We start from the raw sequence: 15,074 nt of genomic DNA on the forward strand, positions 1-15,074 counted from the left end.
CTATACAGCCATCATTCATGCAGTCACCAGTAGGTTCTGACAGTGTTACACAAGAAATGGACCCAAAAATGAAACCAACAAACAATGTGCTAAGAACATTAATAGCCAGCATGTATATAGCACTTGCTATATGGCAGGCACTGCTCTAAGGATTTTTTTTTCCCACCAAAACCATTTCGTTGTTTTAATTTTATTTTTAATTGTACATATTCATGGTTTACAAAGTAATGTTTTGATACATATAATGTATAGTGATTAGATCGGGCCAATTAGCATTTCCACCATCTCAAACATTGATCATCTCTTTGCATTGAGAACACTGATTTTATACATAAAGATAGGCAAAGAAGTGACATCACACATTAGGAATGAGGGACTACAGTGGAGTTCCAAAGGATAAGCACAAGATTCAGAAGACAGAGGAGTGTGGTAGGCTTGAAATTTTAGTTAAAGGATTCTAAGTGTCACACAATAATACAAAGGTGAGGGCAAGCATAGCACATATGGAGAATCATAAGCAGTGTCGCTGTTGCACTTAGGCTCTGATGAATGGTGAGGAGCAACTGGCTAGTAAACTAGGCAAGGGCCAGATCACAGACAGCCATGACTATCACGCATGGCCTTAGCTAGGTAGTGACAGATTTGCATTTGAGATGGCTTTGACAGGTGTTTAGAGGACAAATTTTAACAACAGCAACAAAACTGAGCTAGGCACTTATGAAAATATTATAATAATCCAAATAAGAGTAGAAGCCTGACCCAACAGAGTGATCATACAGATTAAAAAGGAGAGAAGAAATCAAAATTTTGAGATTTTGGCAATTCACTGCATGTGAGAAAAGAACAGAGGAGCATTCAAGGGTGACACTGTATTTCTAGCTTGAGTGACATGGTGAATAGCTGTGCCAACAAAAGAAATGGCGAATACGGAAGAACAACAAGTATGTCCAAAGAGGAATATGTGTAAGCTTTAAATATATTGTTAGATGGGTGGGTGGGGGGTAGGAGGGAGGTGGGGGCATGGCGGAGTCAGAAGAGATCTTGAGGTTTCTTCAGTTCAGTACGTCAAAACACTGTATGTTGGGGTACTGGCTTCTGAGCTCAACAGTCATCAATTTTTTCATTAAATAAATAAAATGTTTAAGACATCTCACATACAAATACACACACACACATATATGGGGGGGGGTGAGAGAGAGAGAGACTGTGTTAGAGGTACTTATGGGTGGGACACACAATAGAAGTGTGTCCAGTGGGCAACTGGATTACCAAGCATGAAAGAGAGGCGTTTTACATGTTATCCATATGTGTCATATTTGAAATTATGAGAGTAAGAAGTTCAAAGAGGACCGGACTAAAGATATAAATTTAACATTTAAAGAAGAGGAGAAAACTACAGGAAAAAATGTTGAAAGGTATGAGGGATTCCAGAGAGAAGTGACACAAAAGCCAAAGGAGAAAGTTTTTAAAACAAAGGTCATGTCAAACGTCTACAGCATTGAAATGGTAGATATTTTCATTGTTCCAAGTTTTCACAGTAACTGGAAAGGAGTTTAAAGGGAGTCAAGGAAAAGTGTATTTGATTTACTGAAATTAAGTGAAATATACACATTTACAAATGAATAATGACAAGAAAGTAAAGGAATCACACTCAAGACAGATGAGAGAGGAGGAAGAGATGCAGTTAGGTCATTAAGCAGCAGCGGAAGACAAGAGTTAAGAACACAGAAGAAGAGCTGATATTACATAGCACAGTGTGCATTTTTATCCTGTAACTGGAACAAAGGAGTAAGAATGAGACAAATATAGGTAAGTTAGAAGGCAAGATGGAGGCCGGGCACAGTGGCTCAAGCCTGTAATCCCAGCACTTTGGAGGCCAAGGCAGGCAGATCACCAGGTCAGGAGATTGAGACCATGCTGACTAACATGGTGAAACCCTGTCTCTACTAAAAATACAAAAAAAAAAAAAATAAATAAATAAATAAATAAATAAATAAATTAGCCAAGCATGGCGGTGTGCACCTGTAGTCCCAGCCACTCGGGAGGCTGAGGCAGGAGAATGGCATGAACCCGGGAGGTGGAGCTTGCAGTGAACCCAGATCACGCCGCTGCACTCCAGCCTGGGCGACAGAGCGAGACTCCGTCTCAAAAAAAAAAAAAAAAAAAAAAAAGGCAAGCAGGCAGGAAGCAGATATTTACTGGATGAACAAACATAAGGTTACCTGCAGAGGTTGAGATAGCTGAGCATGGAGCTTCATAGGGCTATTTGAAAGAGCTCATTAAGGGAATGGGAGAGGGATCTGTCCTGAGATATATAAAAGGACAGATTAGAGGCATGGTAAGTCCAATGGAGACTTTAGATCCAAAAATTTTAATGGCACAAGATGCAGTATTTGTGTCATTTGAAACTGCACTGCTAAATCATTTTGGATGAAAGGTGACATAGTTGGGGATTTGCTGATAAGAATGCAAAAGAGACCAGAATACTGAAGAAAAGAGACAGTATGACCTGTTGCATCTCAGCTTAAATAAGAAAGACTAGGAATAATCTGCCTGGAAGGAAATGGAGCAGGGACAAGAAATAAATACTGTGTAACAAAATGTCTATCATATAACATTAAATATTTAGATGAACTAGACAGGAACACTGAAAAAAAGTAAAGATACCAATTGTGTAAAAATGTTGGAATTAAATTTTTTTCTTTAAAACATAATTTCTTGTTTGGGTGTGGTGGCTCATGCCTGTAATCCCAACACTTTGGGAGGCCGAGGTGGGTGGATTACCTGAGGTCAGGAGTTTGAGACCAGCCCGGACAACATGGTGAAACCCCATCTCTACTAAAAATACAAAAAATTAGCTGAGCATGGTGGCAGATGCCTGGAATCCCAGCTACTTGGGAAACTGAGGCAGCAGAATCACTTGAACCCGGGAGGCCGAGGTTGCAGTGAGCCAAGATCATGTCACTAGGCCGGGCGCGGTGGCTCAAGCCTGTAATCCCAGCACTTTGGGAGGCCGAAACGGGTGGATCACGAGGTCAGGAGATCGAGACCATCCTGGCTAACATGGTGAAACCCCGTCTCTACTAAAAAATACAAAAAACTAGCCGGGCGAGTTGGCGAGCGCCTGTAGTCCCAGCTACTCGGGAGGCTGAGGCAGGAGAATGGCGTGAACCCGGGAGGCGGAGCTTGCAGTGAGCTGCGATCCCGCCACTGCACTCCAGACTGGGAGACAGAGCGAGACTTCGTCTCAAAAAAAAAAAAAAAAAAAAAAAAGATCACGTCACTGCATTCCAGCCTGGGTGGCAGAGCAAGATTTCATCTAAAAAAATAATAATAAAATAAAATAAAAAATAAAATCTTTATATGTAAAAAACTTTTTCACACACACACACAAAATTCAGGAAAGAGGTCAACTTTGCTTTTAAAATGTCAGTGACAAATTCACAATTTTTTTTTCTAAACTGGGAGGTCATCAGAGATTACCTAAGTCAATGGTTCTCAACTGAGTGTTGAGAAAGAGATGGCCTGCTGTGAACCTGCGGACTTAATGTATTATACTGAGAGCAGGATGAAAGCTCGGGGTTGGGAAGTAATTTGGGCAAGGACAGGTAGTCAACAAGTTGAAAAGCCAAGATGAGAGAACAAGATTGACTACTGTACTATACTCTTACGATTTTGATTGCTTTACATATAATCTTCTTCCCAATAAATCACTCTGCAACCTATGAGAAAATAATGCTTTTCTGTCCCACTAATTCCAGGCCTGGCCCTTTGAATTGTTTTGAAAGTGATATGTGCCACATCCAAGCAGAATTCACATGTGATCCTATCAAAGTTCTCTTCTCATGAGCATAATAACATCTCCCACAATAGGGACTGATCCTTCAGTATGGATCCCAGAATGAAGAAGACACATGAAGCAGAGTCCCAGCTGATCTACAGCCAATATGTAAGTGAAATGTAAATTTCATTATTATAAGCCACCATTACTTTCAGGTTGTTACTGCAGATGACTAGCAAACACTAATAAGTGTACTCTGAAAATGGGATGTAAAAGCTAACTTGACTTGAAAACATTAAGTTAACCAAGAATCTCTGTGTGTGCTTAAGAAATAAATATGTACTTAAATCGTTGCAAAATAAAAGAGCTTTCTTCAACTAAACATAGACATAAAGATAGTAAGACTTATAAAAAAACACTTTCACAAAAATACATCTGTATTCTGTATTTTTAAACATGAAAAAAGATAAATTAATCTCATTTTTGGTATATTTCTTCAATTTTAGGATTTATATATGAGAAGTACCTATAACCATTTTAACTTTTATTCATACTCATATTTTAAAAACTCAATTATTTATCATTATGAGCAATATATTTTCTTTTAAAATCCTGCAACAGTAGTAATAAAGGGACAAATCATTATCCGACTGATAAATTCAAATTAAAGCACCACAGAGATATCATTTCAACTAAACAATGCAGCAAAAGTTAAGAACAAACCTGATGCTGTAGGTATTAATACATTTATTATTGTTTTCATTGTCACGGTATCATTATTTTAGTATTAAAAAAGAATTTTGAAAAATCCAGCATGACTACATAGTCATACCTTATATACTTTATCACCATCTTCTGGTTCCGGACTGGACGGCAATGATAGTTGAATATCATGCAATGAACCACTTCCATCATGCTGTCAGAAAGAAGGGAAGAAAAACACTAGATTAATACAGTAATTGTGGACATTCAGTTCAACCTGAATTTGCCCAGACCAAATGCTAGCATGGTGAAGAACAAATGGGAGATAAAATTTTAGAAATCTTCTTTTCCCCTATATATACTGGTAGAAGGAAATGTGGAAGAAGAAAAAAGGGAGCTGCGGCAAGAATAATCTGTGGAAGTAAATAACGGATACTATATAAGCAGTTGAAATAGAGAACCATTAAACACATGAGAAATTTCCTAAAGAATTTTAAGACTGTTTCACCTAAGAAAAATGTAAAACAAAAGTCAACTGAATCTGTTTTGGTTTAGACACGTTTTGAGTACTAGGAGCCATAAACAATAATATTAAATAACTCAATAAGGCTTAGCAGCAAAAATAACTGAATTAAAAATACTAGCTACATGAGGATATATATCTCATAACTCCATTTATATGAAGTCTGAGAAAAGGCAAAACTATGGTGTTAGAAATCAGAAGAATGATGGTAGACTAAAGGGAAGGGGGTTACTGACTAAGAAGGAATATTAGGGAACTTAGTAGGAAGCTGGAAATGTTCTATGTCCTGAGTGTATGGTAGTTAAACATACATATGAAAAGCTTGTGCTGTACACTTAAGATTGGTACACCTTAACCACTTTACTGGATGTATATCATGCCTCAAAAAAAGGTTGAAATAAAGATTTTTGTTCTAAAACATTATAAAGAAAATAAGATGACAATATTAAGTTCCACCGTTTGCTGAAGTGGTTTAGTAATAAGAAACCACATGCTCAATGGTTCAGAAAGACAGCCTCAAGAAAAATGAACCAGTGAAGAATACAACTGGATGATGTGCTACCTTGATCAGGGCTGAGCCCCTGACCAAGACAGTACAACTGAGGTTCAACACCTTATTTGTTCATATGACTCCTGGCTGCCTCAGTAAACCCAGTGACTGAATAGCAACCTTCAAGGAACATAACATCGCAGTCTTCCTCAGATATATCTTTTCTGGTTCTTCCATGCCATGAATAATGTCTACAACAGGGGAGGTGAGCATGTAGGTTATTTTCTTCTTAACTTATTGTACTGTATACGCACTGACACAATCTCTAGGGAGGGGCCCAGAATTTCTAAATGTGTATTTAGGGAAGTTCAAAAGGTAATGCTGATTGACAGTCAAGAGTAAGTGTTTGTCAAATTTCCAGGACAGATAAATTACTTTTCTACGGTGGTGTCAAATGGACATTAAGACTTTGATCTAAGAACATAGGCAACATTCTAATGAATAGCAATATTCTCAGAACACGTTTTTTAAAATTAAGAAATAAAGAAAGTAAAGTTAGTTTTACAGGACTCATCTCAGTAAAAAGTTCATCTTTGTTATTACTGCCTAGACATATAAAAGCATGGCCAGTCCTACCTACAAGTATATTTGAGAAGACAGAGAAACTATAAAATTTGAATTATTTCCAAATATCTAAATGTCTTCTTCCCAACTGCAATGCAGGAACCCCAAGGAATGTGCGACAACATAAGCACATACTGCTTTGCATTAGATGCAGGTGCACTTGTGGGAAGTGTACAGCAGAATAGAAAAAAATAAAACAACAGCATTTAGGATAGAGGAAAAAAGAGAAGTCATACAAAACAGAAAATACCAGGGAGGTCACAAAATACCAGGAACTGAGTAAAGTAACTCCATAAAGCTGTTTGTAAATTAATCAGTTCATCCCTGAGCAGCACTTGCTTGGATCTGATCCTAAACAGTACACAGCAAAGACTTTGAAAAACAACCTAAGATCACTTCCCAGATCCCAGACTAGCCTCTGGTAGATTTATACTCAGAACAGATCTGGAAAGCATGGCAAAAGCTTTGAAAACAGAGCTGGCATTAAAACCACAATCAAGATAGCTAGCTGTACCTTGTAGCCTAAACTCAACCACATTGTTTGCCTGTTTAAAAACAAAATAAAGATTTAAAGAAGATCAGGAATCTCATTATACAATGTTCAAATATCTAATATATAACCCAAAATGACTCAACATCTAAACAAAGGAGAAAATGTCAACTCACAAAGGAAAAGACAATCAAAAAACGCCAACACCAAAAGACACAGAAGTTAGAATTGGAAGATATTTTAACAGAGCTGTTACTAAAATTCTCCAAAAGAGTGAACTCTTGAAGGGACTACAAAGAGGAAATCTCAGGAAAAAAACCAAAAAAACAACAGAATATAAAAAGTAGAAACAAACGGAAATTTTAGACCTGAAAAGAGTCAAAAACCAAAATTTTAAAATGCACGATGGGCTAAATACTACCATTTCAAATTACACAATAAACTTAAAGAGTGATCAACAAAAATTATCCAATCTGAATGATGAAGAGAAACAAGATTGGTCAAAAAAAATTCACAGAGCCTGCTAAGGAACATATGGGAACAATAACAAAAGAGGTAACGTTTCTGTCACTGAAGTCACGGAAGCATAGGGGTGGGCAGAAAAAAATATTTCAAGAAATAATGGATAAACACACCTCAAATTTGGTGAAAGACACAAACCTACAGATTTGAGAAGCCAAATTTAAAAGAACAAAAAATACACCAAACACATGCTCTCTGAATATAAGAGAATTTAAGTAGAAACTAATAACAGAAAGATAATCTCCATACACTTGAAAAGTAGACAACCTTCTAAATCATCCTTGGGTCAAAGAAGAAGTCTCAAGAAAAACAAGAAAATATTGTGAATTGAAGGAAAATAACAGACACAACATAGAGAAATGAAAACACATGCTCACATGAAAATCTGTAAGCAAATGTTTACAGCAGCTTTATTGGTAACTGCAAAAAAATTAGAAAGCAACATAAATACCCTTCAGCTGGCAAATGAATAAGCAAACTGGTAGCATTAAAATAGAACACTAACTGCAATATACAGAAACAAATTACTAATACATGGTACAGCATAAATGAATTTTTCAAGTTGCATTATGTTAAGTAAAAAAAGCCAGACTCAAAGGCTATATATTATACTCAAAAGGCTATATCATATCCATTTATATGACAACCTTTTCATATCAGTGGTTGCCAGGAGCTAGCAGTGGGTGTAGAAATTGACTTTAAAAGAAAATAAGGAATTCTGGGAGGTGACTGTAATAGCTGCACAACTGTCTGTTAAAGCTCATAAAACTGTACACTGAATTCATGCAGGTAGCGGTCTGTGCTTGGTTTAAGGGCTCAGCATGGCATTTCCTGTTCTCTCCCCGTGTGGCTACAGCTCGGGCCTTTGGTTTGACGCAGCCTGACTTAGACTTTGGAAGAGCTACAGAAAATCTCTAGAAGAAGCAAAGGTGTTGCTGGAGAAGGATACTAGGAAAAGAGTACACAATGCCCTTACAGGTGAAAAATCCAAAATTGAGACAGAAATCCAGAACAAGATGCAACAGAAATCATAGAAGAAAGCAGAACTTCTTGATAATGAAAAGTCAGCTGCTGTAGTTGATCCTGTTACAACGGGACATACAGTGAAAACCAGTAATTATGGATGGGATCAGTCAGATAAGTCTGTGAAAATCCACATTACCTTAACTGGAGTTCATCAAGTTCCCACTGAGAATGTGCAGGTGCATTTCACAGCGAGGTCATTTGATCTTTTGGTAAAAAGAATCTAAGTGGGAAGAGTTACTCTATGATTGTGAACAATCTCCTGAAACCCATTTCTGTGGAAGGTAGTTCAAAAAAAGTCAAGACTGATACAGTTCTCATTTTATGCAGAAAGAAAGTGGAAAAGGCTGGGTGTGGTGGCTCACACCTGTAATCCCAGCACTTTGGGAGGCTGAGGCAGGCGGATCACCTGAGGTCAGGAGTTTGAGACCAGCCAGGCCAACATGGCAAAACCTCGTCTCTACTAAAAGTACAAAAATTAGCCGTATGTGATGGCAGGCACCTATAATCCCAGCTACTTGGGAGGCTGAGGCAGGAGAATCACTTGAACCCTGGAGGTGGAGGTTGCAGTGAGCCAAGATTGCGCCACTGTGCCCCAACCTAGGTGACAGAGTAAGACTCTCAAAAAATAAAAATAAAAATAAAAAAAGAAGAGAAAGAAAGTGGAAAACACAATGTGGGAGGGATTACCTGGCTCAGGTTGAAAAAGAGTGCTGTTCTTACACTGCTAATAAAGACACCTGAGACTGGGTAATTTATAAAGAAAAAGAGGTTTAATGGACTCACAGTTGCACGTGGCTGGGAAGCCTCATAATCACGGCGGAAGGAGAAGCACAGGCATGTCTTACATGGCGGCAGGCAAGACAGCATGTGCAGGGGAAATGCCCTTCATAAAATCATCAGATCTCATGAGACTTATTCACTATCATGAGAACAGCATGGGAAAAACCCTTTCCCCCGTGATTCAATTACCTCTCACCAGGTCCATCCCACAACACGTGGGGATTATGTGGAAAAAAAAAAAATCAATTACAAGGAGAAACCCTCCTATGACACTGAAACAGATGCTAGTGAGGGATTGATGAATATTCTAAAGAAAATATATGGAGAAGGAGATAATGATATGAAACAAATCATTAATAAAGTCTGGGTGTAACCAAGAGAGAAGTACATCAAAGGAGACAGAATTTTGAGACTTAGAAGTCCTTCTGGGAACTGTATTGTGGAAATACAGATGTTGCCAAAAAGGAAATATTGGTGAGCTGCATATATAAATTTGACAGCTATTTACATAGCCTTCTTCTAAGTAAAGGCAATGAATTCTTCATTTCCTATGAGAGGATTTATTTAAATAAAATACGTGTATTAAACTGTCAAAAAAATCTGTACACCAAAAGGATGAATTTTACTGTATATATTACATCTCAATAGAAATGCATTAGCTTGAATGATGTCCCCCCTAGAAATTCATGCCCATCCATAACCTGTGAATATGACCTTACTTGAAAATAGGCCTTTACAATGCAATCAGAGAAGGTCATGTGAAGATGGAAGTAGAGACTGGAGAGATGCATTTACAAACCAAGGAATGCCAAGGATTGCTGGTAACCACTAGAAGGTAGAAGAAACGCAAGTTTCTCTTACAGAGCCTTCAGACAGAGCAAATCCCTGATGACAACGCCTTGATTTTGGATTTCTAGCCTCCAGAACTATGATGGAATAAACTTCTATTGATACAAGCCTCCAAGGTGTGGTAATTTGCTTTGGCAGCTCTAAAAACCTAAGATAAGATTTGATCAAAAACAGCTAAAAGCAAACAAAAAGGAGAGAAAAACACCAGATAAATCTCAACAATCGCACCCACAAAAAGCTGAAATAGCAATATTATTATAACACGAGAAGCAGGGTAGCATTACCGAAGGAAAGTATTAAAAAAGATAAACAAAGAATTCTAATTAGTAATCAGAGGACCAATCTGCCAAGAAGATGTACCAGTCATAAACATGTATATATACCTGATACAATAGCCTGAAAATGTAACAAAAACGGACATTAAAAGGAGAAATTGAGACATGTGTAATTATAGCAGGAGATTAACACTACTCTGAGAAATTCACACATCAAAGGCAAAAATTTAGTAAGGATAAACAAGATATATATAGTACAATTAACAAGCCTGATATAATAGACATACTGCTGCCTAAGATACAGAAAGCATATATTCTATTCAAACAAACAGAGCCATCATAAAAACTGACCACACTGTGCAAACTATGGCTCACACGACAAATCTGGCCAGTTGCCTCTTTTTACTACAATTAAGAATGCTTTCACATTTCTAAATGGTTGCATTTGAGATGTTTTATCTACATAATAGCCTCAATTTTGTGTCTTGCCCAAAATGGCTAAAATATTTACTATGTGATCTTCTAAAGAAAAGTTTTCCAAACCCTGTTCTAGCCCACAAAGAAAATATTAACACCTTCCAAAGAATTTATATCATAGAAATATACTGTTCTGATCAATTAAAAAATTAGAAATTAGACATAAATTAAGTGAAAGCCCCACATACCAAGTTATTATTTTTTAAAACTGAAAAAAAAATGAAATAAAATAAATGCATAGGATAGCCCAAGACAACTAAGAGTTACTAGTGTTTAAGGTATTAACATGCTTCAAAAAATTCTGCTCCTTTTTATTAAACACTCTAGCAGTCCAGAATTTAGGAGATCAAAAAGAGAAAAAGCTATTATTTCCATTAAAGCACAAGAGCCTTAAAGATTAGGAATATAACAATAACTGAATCAAATTAGTTACCCCCCTAATAACTCTGACACTAACCAATGGTTACTACTCTCTATTAATCCATGACTAGAATGAAAGTGCCTAGGCCAAAATTAGGAAACATTTGGTGGGGGCGGTGTCGGAGGGGATCATAAAATAGAAAACATACTCTTTCTAAAAAATACTGAAGAAATAACTTCATGCATTCAATTTTCATGTTTCACATTATACATACTAAAGAGCTAACATTTATTGACTAGTGCTGAGTACTGTTCCAAGTGTTTTGCATAAACATATTTAATAAATGCACAGAAGCAAAAATAGTACAAAAAATCCATAGCAACTGAACAAAAAATAAGTAATTCATAGTTAACCGACTGTCTAGGAATTCTGGGCTGCTTTACTAGGTGAAATGTTTTAACAGTTTCTACAGGTTCTAGTTAGAATTTCTTAACTCTAAATGCAATTAGGATGCTAATATATTATCAGCATTTTATTAAAGACGGATAAACCTTTCTCTATTGTAAAAGCATTAGAGGACTATTGTCAGCAAACCATCTTCCATTCTTCTTTTTTGACACACCACAACAGTAAATTTTTGTTCTAGTACTGTAATTCTTCCACATGTTAACTTGCTGAAAACCCTGTAACAAACTCCTTACCCAGGTGATTCTTCCATGAGTTTGCAAAAACTGAGATCTTCCTATGAGTTCCAGAGCAGCTGCAATGGACATGGATACTTGAAATGACTAACAAAAATGTTTGGCAGCACTGACAAGTCCCTACTAACAAGCATCATCAGTGATGTCAACAAAGCTGCCTTGTGTTTCAGATATGCTACAACATAATCACAAGAGGCATCCTAGGAAAGGGAGCAGAGGAAGAGGAGAAAGATGTTTTCTTTCTTTCCTTTTCAAAAGTTTGTTTTTCTTTTTTAAATACAAAGGTATATGGATGAATAATCACATCACATCACACAGTCCAGAATGTACACTAAAAATAACTTTTGAGTAATAATGTAAAATTCAACAGTGGGATTTAAAATCTACTAATTCAAGCTACATTTGAGAGGATTTTAAAAACACAGACTTACAAAATACCATTTTTTAATAAGTGCTTTAGAGGTGAAGTGATCCTCACAGATGGTCAGGGCAAAGACACTTTGAAATAAAAAACATATCTATCTGGCATCCAAGTTAACTGGAATGTTGTTATACATAAATAGAACCTTTATAATATTCTAAGCAAACAGTATTTACAAATTTTTTTCTGTTTACATTTTTTATTGAACCTACATATTTACGTATCTGTTACATCTGTACATATCTGAACCCAGATATCCCTTCCTGTAGGTTTGTTTTGGCACTTAAAGATATTCCTAATTTCTACTAATTTTTCTACATTTTGATTTTTTAAAAATATCCAACTCCTCAAGCCATCTGTGTTCTGCTACAGTATAAGAAACTAATTTTTCCTAAACTAATAAATTTTCCTCAGTAACTTTTGCAAAAAATCTTTCTATATGCAGGTGGACGCAATGGCACATGCCTGTAGTCCCAGCTACTTGGGAGGCCAAAGCAGGAGAATCATTTGAAGCCAGAAGTTGAGGTTGCAGTACTTCATGATCACACCTGTGAATAGTCACTGCACTCCACATTGGCAACATAGCAAGACCCTGTTCTTTAAAAACAAAAACAAAAACAAAAAAACCTTTCTATATCCAATTATTTTTTACTAAATACTTCAGCACATATTTCTATGTTTCCTATTCTCTTTCATTGCTCTAAGAGTCTATCTGTGTCAGTATTATATCCTCCTCAAAAGGGTTTTCTCCCCTTTCTCCTTTTCAATGTACACAAATCTTATCCTTTGGTGTTTCCAATTTTGGAGTCATTTTGATGAATTCCAAAAACAAAGCTGTTGTGATTTTGGCTGCAATTGTATTAAATCTATAAATCGTACTGAGAATAACTGTAGATACACACCATACACTCAAATTGTGTTTTATACAATCTTTATACAACACACAATTTATTACACACTCAGATTGTATCTTACACAATCTTTTTACAACATCTAATTTGTTATCCTTTGCAACACATCATTCTTGTAATTATTTAATTTAATACATGTATATTCCCCTAGACTATAAGCTAGCTATCTTGATTACTACTTTAATACCTGTAGCATTTATAATATTTAGTCTTCCCATAGAACATAAATGGTTTCCACAAAGTTTCTCAGGTTTATAAAGCACCGTAATGTCTCTCAGTAAATTTACTGCTAATTTAATGTTTTATTTATACAGTGATAGCTGCCTTATTTACTACTGAAGTCCCAGCTCTATGATTTATTGGCCTTGGAGTATTGTTTATCTACTAGAATAGAGTTTTATATTTTGGGGCGTGGGGTGGGGACATGATCCACAATAAAAATACATTTTATAACACAACCAAGTTCATATATACATGAATAGGTATGTATTTACATGTGTATGCATATATCCATGTGTATAATATAGAGAGATATACATGTATCTCTCTCACTAAAAACAAATTTCATGAAAAAGTATTTGTCCTTATTACATATGATGTCCTCTGATAGTTTTATACTGTTTTACTTCATTACCAAAAATTCTAGTCATGATGAAAATTCATTTTAAGACCCACTAACCAGTTTTAACCTATAGTTTTCAGAACAATGTACTGGGTACAGGTTAAAAACTGTGTCCTCTTTATTTTTCTCTTGGATCCTTGGTACTGACAGAATAATAATAACTAAACAAATGCAGTATTGAAGTAAATAAAATTAGCTTTCTGGGCAGCTACATAAAATTGTGAGCAATTAAAAACCCTTGACTTTTATGTTACGGTAGCTGCTATTATTAACTGCTAACGTGCATTAACTGTATTACATGTATCAGGTTATGTTGATACATCAGCATACTATGCTTAGCATTTTAGAATACTATCAGCATAATATGCTTAGCATTTTAAGATACTATGCATGATACTGTGTTACATTTTAATGTGTTTTTTGCTTGTTTGTTTGTTTGTTTGTTTTGTTTTTGAGATGGAGTTTTGTTCTTGTTGCCCAGGCTGGAGTGCAATGGCGCGATTTCAGCTAACCGCAACCTCCGCCTCCTGGGTTCAAGCAATTCTCCTGTCTCAGCCTCCTGATCATTACAGGCATGCACCACCACGCTCGGCTAATTTTGTATTTTTAGTAGAGACGGGGTTTCTCCATGTTGATCAAGCTGGTCTCGAACTCCCAACCACAGGTGATCTGCCCACCTCGGCCTCCCAAAGTGCTGGGATTATACAGGCGTGAGCCACTGCGCTCGGCCCTACCTTAGCATTTTATGGGAATTACCTCATGCATTCTTCACAAAATTCCTGAAGTAAGAGCTATTACAATCTCTATTATCTCTTCTAGGAAACTGCAGGACAGAGAGTTTAAACAACTTTTCCAAGATTGTACAAGTAGGAAAATTTGCCTGAACCCAAACTCCACCTTGGAATTGTCTATTCTGATTTTTTTCTTCAGACAGACTCTTACTCTGTTGCCCAGGCTAGAGTGCAGTGGTATGATCTTGGCTCACTGCAACCTCTGCCTCCCGTGTTCAAGTGATCCTCCTGCCTCAGCCTCTTGAGTAGCTGGGACTACAGGCATATGCCACCATGCCTGGCTAACTTTTGTATTTTTAGTAGAGATGGGGTTTCGCCATTTTGGCCAGGCTGGTCTTGAACTCCTGAACCCAGGTGATCCACCTGTCTTTGCCTCCTAAAGTGCTGGGACTACAGGCATGAGCCACCGAGCCTGGCCTGATTTTTCTTAATTACACTTATTCCTATTAACTTTCATCATTGAAATGTAGAGATTCAACATGATCCCAATTATCCCACAACTAAAAACAACTTGAATGTCTATCAACAGAAAAATTGATAAAAGTAAAATTGTGGTACATATATGTAGAATAGAGTGCTGTTCAGCAATAAAAAGAAATGAACTACTAATACTAGCAAACCATAGATGAATATCAAAACCATTAAGATGAGTAAAAAATTCAGAAACAAAAAGAGTACACTTCATATGGTTCCATTCTGATGAAATTCTAAGAAAGATAAAACTTTAG

The 15,074-nt window shown here is 36.6% G+C and overlaps 1 protein-coding gene across 6 annotated transcripts in view; it reads right to left on the reverse strand.

Moving 5' to 3' along the window:
- The window catches only part of CCSER2 (coiled-coil serine rich protein 2), a 203,513-nt gene that overhangs the window by 44,258 nt on the left and 144,181 nt on the right, over positions 1–15,074 (reverse strand). For all 6 annotated transcript variants that reach the window (XM_025396519.1, XM_025396522.1, XM_025396521.1 and 3 more), the window contains one exon: positions 4,614–4,697. In XM_025396519.1, the coding sequence (XP_025252304.1) occupies positions 4,614–4,697 (84 nt within the window). The remainder of the gene's footprint in view (positions 1–4,613; positions 4,698–15,074) is intronic.

Source organism: Theropithecus gelada, chromosome 9 (genome assembly GCF_003255815.1).
Source record: "Theropithecus gelada isolate Dixy chromosome 9, Tgel_1.0, whole genome shotgun sequence".
Classification (NCBI taxonomy): domain Eukaryota; kingdom Metazoa; phylum Chordata; class Mammalia; order Primates; family Cercopithecidae; genus Theropithecus; species Theropithecus gelada.